Below are 7801 nucleotides of genomic sequence, written 5' to 3' on the forward strand. Positions count from 1 at the left end.
AATTAAAATTCGAAAATTTTTTCTAAAGCCTCCAGGGGACTTCGTTTTCGCACGAAAAAATTTTATGTGCCCTTATTGCATCCGGACCCACAATTGTTAAACTTTTAAGCCAAAAGACGAAGTTCCCCTACAAAAATCGAACGAAAAAAATATATATACATATATTTATTCATCAAAAATTAATTTTCCATGAAACTCATACATTTTTACTGAAAAAAACATGAAATTTCAAATCAATAAAAGGTTAAATTTTTAACTCAAAAGGATAAACCCCAACTAAGAAGTATCGTACTTTACATTTCAATAAAGAAGATGAAATTTATAATAAAAAAATATATAAACCAAAATCACAAATTTTCTACAAATAAAGGTTTTTCACTCATGAAACAAATAAAAGTTTTTCTAAATTGTTAAAGGATGACTTTTGGACAAAATTATTGGTTTCTCTACCAAATAGTTGCACTTTTTATTTAAAAAATATTAAGTTTCTCTTAAAATAGATGAGTTTTTCGATTTTAAAAAATGCCACTTGGCTTTTCAAGGTCAAAATATGAATTTTGTAACAAAAAATAAGTTCCTACGAAAAATTTGAATTTTCAATCTAAAAGGACAAATTTTGTCTACCAAAAATACTTATTTAAAAAGAAAAAGTTCAATTCTCTACATATAAATTTTCAACTAAGTAGAAGAATTTTCAATTATACAGTTGCATTTTTGTCCAAGGAAGATTAAAATTTCTCTTAAAGCAGATGCATGTTTAGTATAAAAAAATTTATTTTAATGTTCGTCCAGAACAAAATTTTAGTTTTTTTTTAACACCAAAATATTAAATAAAACCAAAAAAAAATTTTCTACGAAATATTTAAATTTTCAACAGAACAGCAGAATTTTGAACCAAAAAGGATGATTTTTCTACAAAATTGTCGAGTTTTCAACCAAACAGTTGCATTTTTAATTAAGAAAGATGACATTTCTTCTAAAACAGATGAATTTGAACAAAAAACAATTTAAATAATTCTAAAATTTGTATCCAAAGAAGATTCTTGTTCATTTTCCAATACCTAAATAAGAATTGTAAACAATAAGTTAACTTTCTGCTTCAGAGTCGAATTATTAGCCAAAAAGCATGAGTTTTTAACAAGATTGTTAAATTTTCAACCAAACAGTCGCATTTTTGTCCAAGAAAAATGAAAATTCCAATAATATAGGTGAATTTTTAAATCAAAAAGATAAATTTCCAAAAAAAGAGTAGAATTTTCATCGAAAAAGATTTTAATTAACTTTTCAAGACAAAAATACAAATTGTAAGCAAGAAGTAAATTTTCAAGAAAATAGTTTAATTTTCAACAAAACAGTTGCAGTTTTATCCAAGATGCAATATTTATGCTAAAAAATATGACAAATAAAAAAGACAAATTTTCAGAAAATAATAGTGTTCATCCAAAAAAGATCGCAGTCGACTTATCAGCAAGAAAATACGAATTTTAAACAAAAGGTTAATGTTCTACGAAAAGAGTGGAATTTTTAACCCAATAAGATGCATTTTTTATAAAACAATTGATTTTGCAACCGAAAAGGATGACCTTTTAAGAAAATTCTTACATTTTCAACCAAATAATAAAATTTATAACTAAAAAGATGATCTTCAGGAGAAAGTTTGTGTGAGATTGCAAAAATCACGTACATGAGTGATGGACCGCATCCCTTGTCGTTGTCAATGTCACTGTCACGTGATATCAGGATTAAACCAATGAATCGCTAATCAAGTTCATAAGATTTTCATTATTTATCCTAAAACGCGGGACACCTAGCAGATAGCCGTAAACATTAGCCAATTTACAAACCATATTCCTTATCGTAATCATGTTAAAAAATTGTGTTAGTCCCACAAAACTTTCTTACTCTACACAAAAGAGTAATCATATAGCTAAATTTACATTAATGAACAGCATCCTTTGCATAAAATCAAATTTCATTTCATTACAAAACGAGAAATTAAAGAAATAGTTTCCATATAAAATTCGAAAAAAAATTTATTTTCCTTGAATACAATTTTTATGAATATTGCAACTGAATTGTTATTATTGCGTATTTAGGTGTCTATCTATTATTAAGTGAATTATATTTTAAAAGAAAATTGAGAAACCTAAGAAATCCTAAAACTAGGAACTCCAAGGGTACCGAGAATATGAATGCAGTATATATAGATATACTACAGATACATCTTAGGTAAAGAAAGTTTGAGGGCTTTGACCCTTGAGCGTAAAAGTGTTTCCATTGTTATGGCCGGAGGAAGCAGTAGGAAGGCCTGCCGGAGTTTGCAGGAGAAATTCGGCAAATCGCAGTAGTGAGCTGCTGCGACTTCGGCGGGCAGAAAAATACCGGCCAGAGTTTGCAGTAGGCCCTGCGAAGCTCCTATGGGCAGTAGCTACTGCTTCGCCGGAGTATGTAGGAGGCCGGAGGGCAGTAAGCAGTATTGCTAATATTAGCCGACATGGTGTTAAAAAAAGCAACTTTTGCGTTTTGTAAAATCGAAGCAAAAAGGAAAAGTGTGCTCGCACGTGCTCAGTGCAACAAATAACTTACAGAGATGGTCGCTGTAAAAGTGAGAGCATTTAAGTGGATTATGCATTGAAGAAATTCTACACTGAATTGCCTATAAATGTAAACAAATTTCGTTTTTTCCGAACGATCATTTAACAGCATTAGAATATATTTGACTAATTTGACTAATTTGACTAATTTGACTAATTTGGCAATTCAACATTCATTTGGTAATTCATTTGTTCATTTGGTAATTCGAACGAAAACTCTCGAATGCTATGAAGCGTATTCGGACGAAAAGGGATTTTTTTTTAGATTTACATGCATTAAACTATTAAAGTGTACAACTTTTTTATTGCAATATAATCTACTTCAAGGCTTTGCTTTTTACATGAGTAGTTTTATTGTTGTTGGTTAGGTTCGTTTCTCACTCATCAGGTTTCTTCGGCTCGTTAAGTTAAATTTGTATTCACTTTCTGTACAATATAACTGCCAGTTATTTGTTTCATTTGCAAATTTCCAAAAATTATGTACATGAATAAAGGATCTCCCCCCCCCCCCTTGAGCTTTTACGTCATCTCTGTAGAGTCTCTCGTTCATTTGATTTATTGGGCAAAATAGGTTAGAACTCGCCCTCCATTGCTAAATTTAAATGTTTTGTTTGCTGCATTTAATATCTCTTTTTATTCCTTTCCTATAAAAAATTTCTTCTATCTATTTTGATATATAAAAGATGATTACGTTGAAACCGATTGTTTTCTAAAAACCTTGAAAATGCCCTGCAATATAACAAATTCCCCAAAATTCCCTGAAATCCCAGGAAGTCCTTAATAAAAACGGAAACTCGAAAAATTGATTCCTATATATTGTCATTCTTATGGACTAAAATATGGTTTTGTACCTCTAACACTTACAATTTTATAGCAAGAACAAAATATTCGAACTATCTGCAGTTGTTTTCATCTGATAATAATAGATAATATTTTTCTTTTATATTTAATATAGACACAGAATTAAAAAATGTATATAATTTTATTTATTTAAATTCAGGTTTGTTTTATTTTGAGTGTTATTCATATATATTATTCCTTTTTTCTCTTTACCAAAGCGCCGTAGCTGGTTAAATTCTTTTAGTTTGGGTCATAAGTTAGGCTTCAAAATGTCATTTGAGCTGTCTCGTAAAATATTTTACCTTGTCATTAGTTTTTAACTACTTATAAAAGAAAAAGGAAAAAAAACGAATGATTATTTTTACTTTTTGACCCCGTTTTTCTTCAAAAACTTCACGAGATGGATTATTTTCGTTTTTAGATTCGTAATTTACTTAAAGGAATCCTTTAGAAATTATATGATTTTCCGTTTCTCATAAAATTAGTGTCGAACACATGTCTTGTGTAAGCAATAAATCCGAGTGTCCGACGCCAATCTCAAACTGAGATAACTTGGAAACTTACTATCGGCGAGAAAATTCGAGTCCTCTGGCTTTGACGTTGAATAAGTATGTGAAGAAGAAATGGTAGGTTAATGAAAGAGGTATCATTTTAAAGATTCAAATGTTATACGTTAATGAGCAGAAAAGTAATATTCCAAAAAATTATTTGTAGCTTACAGATCTGAAAATACGATGAAAAGTGACGAAATTTGATAGCTTTTAAAAACAGTGAACTTTGAAGCATAGTTTTTTATTGAAAAAAATAATAGGAAAAATCTGAAAAAATCATGGTGGTACATTAAACATTTCAGAACAGATTGCCGTCGAAAAATTTGCAAAATATAAATAATTATTCGCTTTTTGTGAATAAATATGCGACCACACTATTCTCAGTTCTAATGAAGATAATGAAGGGTGTTTAGACTAGCGGAAAATGTCTTTTATTGAAAAGGCTACTTTTCTTCTATTCCGCGCCACACGTTAACGTTAATGACGAACGGACAAGGTAATGAATAAATAAATAGAGCACATTTAAACTTAACTCTATTTAATGAAGTAAAAGGAAGGTGAATTAAGTGAAACAGAAATGATTGGAAAATACAAGTGTCGCGGTATCCGAATGTTTAGGCGAGAGAGGGAGATTGTTGCTCTCTCAGCGGTTTTCGAGAATCTGATCTTGTCTGTCGCAGCAGACCGGCAGAGTAGTTCGCTGGGGTTTACAATTTTTGAGAAATCGCCCTTCATTGGTTTAAGTGTATAGTGAGGGCGGTTACAAATTAAAAATGCCCTCGAGAAAAGGGCAGCGGTCAGTAGAGTGCATCTGGTCCTTGAGAAGAGCTGGAAGACCTTTTATTTATAATTGTCATAAATCAGAGCGGTGCAGAGTTTGCTAAACCGTCGTAAAGGGCTAAGCTCCGACAAGCACCGCGCATGTGTTCAACATATTCTATGGCTTACCATCCTCGTAGTTGAGCGATTAAATTTATTATTATTTATTGAGGTAGAGAAAATATCTGTTGTCTAGACCAGAACGTGACCGATTGAATAGGAACGGGAAAGTTTCATTTATAAAACTAGAATTCGTTTCGAGGACGAAACACAGAGATTTAAATTGGAGGTAGTCAGTTGAACTATCTGTAATAATTTACAATTTGAAGAAAGTATGTGCTTTTTATTGTATTCGTACAAATTGCGATATTTGAAGTCAGTTTTTTATATAGGATTTTTTATATAGGAAAGCAATTGCGAGAGCCCAGAGTGGTGCCGTGTTTTCAGGTGATCGTCCTCGGTTTTCCTTAGCCCGACCTTCCCAACTTGTGCCTCCGAGCCTCACCCTGGCCTTCAAACCCTTTCCCTGTGTTGATGAAAACCGAGGCTGATCCCCTGAAAAAACGGCACCACGCTGGGCTCTCGCACTTGCTTTCCTATATAACAAACTGACTTCAAATATCGCAATTTGTACGAAGACCTAGAACTTAAATCACTTCATTATCTTCATTAGAACTGAAGATAGTGCGCTCGCATATTTATTCAAAAATAACGAACAATTATTTATATAATGGGTAAATTTTTCGATGGCAATCTGTTCAGAAATGTGCAATGTACCGCTGTGAATTTTTTCAGATTTTTCCTATTATTTTTTCTATACAAACTATGTTCCAAAGTTCACTGAGTTTAAAAGCTATCAAATTTCCTTATTTTTCATCAGATTTTCAGATCTGTAAGCTACAAATCATTTTTAGGAATATTACTTTTCGGCTCATTAACGTACAAAATTTGCACCTTTAAAATGAAAAGTTTTTCATTGACCTACCATTTAATTTAGATGACAAGATTTGCACAAGATTTAATAAAGTCCTGTATCCTATAAGCCCAAGTTTTCAATTAATTCGAAAAATTTGAGTAATTTTGGAAATATCAACATTTTTCATACTTCTTGAGATAATTTTAAAGATAGATGTCTGTAGTAGTTTGCTAAATTATTAAGGTATTTTTGGAATTTTTTCTCTAAATTCTAACATAGTTTTGAATTTCGTGCATAAAGTCGCAAAATCCAAATAATTATCGTACTCACCTCATGCCTTGAAAAATTAAAAACAATCATATTTATGTAAATATTACTCATATTGACTAAAATATGATAAATAATTATTTTTAACAAAGGTTTATAAGTATTCATACCTTTTCGAGATTTTGCGACATTTTTTGCATAAAGTTTGATCGTTGGACAGAGTCTAGGGACAAAGTTATAAAAATATCTTAACATTTTACTAAAATATTGTAGTTCCTTACTTTTCACAGAAAAAATAGAAGATATAAACTTTACATCGATTTCCGACGAAAGAAAGATTCTCTGCAACCAAAATTAACTTTACAGGATAAACTTTACACAAATATCGGTCAAATTTTCTTTTGTTTTTTCATCACAAACACATGTTTTTTGAAAGACGCGAAGTTGGCTAAACAAAACTTATAGCTCTACAAAATTTCCTAAAACAAATTTTGTTCTTAATTTTTTCTGTGTTAAAATGAGCTCAAGAAAGTTTTAAAATGTTCATTATTTTCAGAGTTATCTAAATTTTATCATTATTTTCATGTTTTTTCCTTATTTTTTTATAAACTTGAAAGTTTTCCCTTAACTTCTACTTATTATGCGCAAAATTTTATTATATTTTCGGCACTTTAGGAACAGCTCGGAAAAACAGGGACGTAGATATTTTCAACCAGTAGTGTACAAGAATTCTGTTGGAAATTATATTGAAAACAGTACAATGCTTTACAATTTATTTGAGTTCAAATGTTAAATAGATGTTTTTAACAAGTTTGCCTTCAAAATTTGTTAAAATTTGATTTGGTAAAACTGTAAATGTCATGGAAATCTAAAATCCAACTTCCGTAACAACCCTAGAATGATTTTTTATAGTTTTGAATTAGGCCGTGTCTGCGCTTACCCAAACTTCGGTAAGAATAGCTAGATTTTTTTCTAGGAAAGAATTCCATGGCGGAAGGATAGAGGCACCGAAATTTGTGTACGGATAGCCGGATCTTTTTCGGTACATGTAGACACATCGTCAAAATTTTAATTATAAAGTTGTTTTTCTCAAAAAATATTGTAATAGTTTTATGAATGGTAATATATTGGATAGAAAATCTTGTATTTTATTGCAAAGTCAATAGATAGTATACATTCTTACGAATTTCAATGTTTACAATTTTATTTTTCAGGGAGAAGAAATTTGTTGTCAGGTGTTTGTGGAGATTTTAGACCCGGGGAGTTGACGGCAATTATTGGTTCATCGGGAGCTGGGAAATCTACTTTGATGGATATTTTGGCTGGTTTCACGTAAGTAAATACGCCACGGATTTAATATTCACATAATAAGTTCAAATTAATTAAAAATAATTGATGACTAAAGCTAAAATTTGGAAACTCCGTATATCAATGTATTTTGACACGCTCATTACAAATATGGTAATGATAATAGCCGCAAATTTTATTTTCGTGGTGAGAACGAAACGAGGGCCTCGAGGGTAACACAGAACTTAAAGAGGATTTAACTTCCTAAAATTCACAGAGAATTTGGAAGTCTTACAGAGGACGTGGCAATATGAGTATGAGAATTTTTAAAGTTTCTAAATAGGGCTAAAGTAGGTCCAACAGGGGTTTAAAAGAGGTCATGGCGGGTTAGGTAGGGGTAAAGTAGGTTCTATTCGGAATTATGCTGGGCGGTTAATAGGGTTAAAATTTTGAATCGGGGAAGTTTATCTAAACTTAGCCTTCACAAAACCTGTATGTATATTTACAATCTCTATTATTATTATTAT

At 31.0% G+C, this 7801-nt stretch overlaps 1 protein-coding gene across 3 annotated transcripts in view; it reads left to right on the forward strand.

Annotated features, from left to right (window-relative positions):
• LOC117170024 (ATP-binding cassette sub-family G member 4-like) overlaps window positions 1-7801 on the forward strand; it is an 80541-nt gene that overhangs the window by 50408 nt on the left and 22332 nt on the right. For all 3 annotated transcript variants that reach the window (XR_004466709.1, XM_033356541.1, XM_033356542.1), the window contains one exon: window positions 7202-7319. Coding sequence is in view for 2 of the 3 variants with exons in the window: in XM_033356541.1 (XP_033212432.1) it covers window positions 7202-7319 (118 nt within the window). In the remaining variant the exon portion in view is untranslated. The remainder of the gene's footprint in view (window positions 1-7201; window positions 7320-7801) is intronic.

The sequence above is a fragment of the Belonocnema kinseyi genome, chromosome 3 (genome assembly GCF_010883055.1).
Source record: "Belonocnema kinseyi isolate 2016_QV_RU_SX_M_011 chromosome 3, B_treatae_v1, whole genome shotgun sequence".
NCBI classification, from domain to species: domain Eukaryota; kingdom Metazoa; phylum Arthropoda; class Insecta; order Hymenoptera; family Cynipidae; genus Belonocnema; species Belonocnema kinseyi.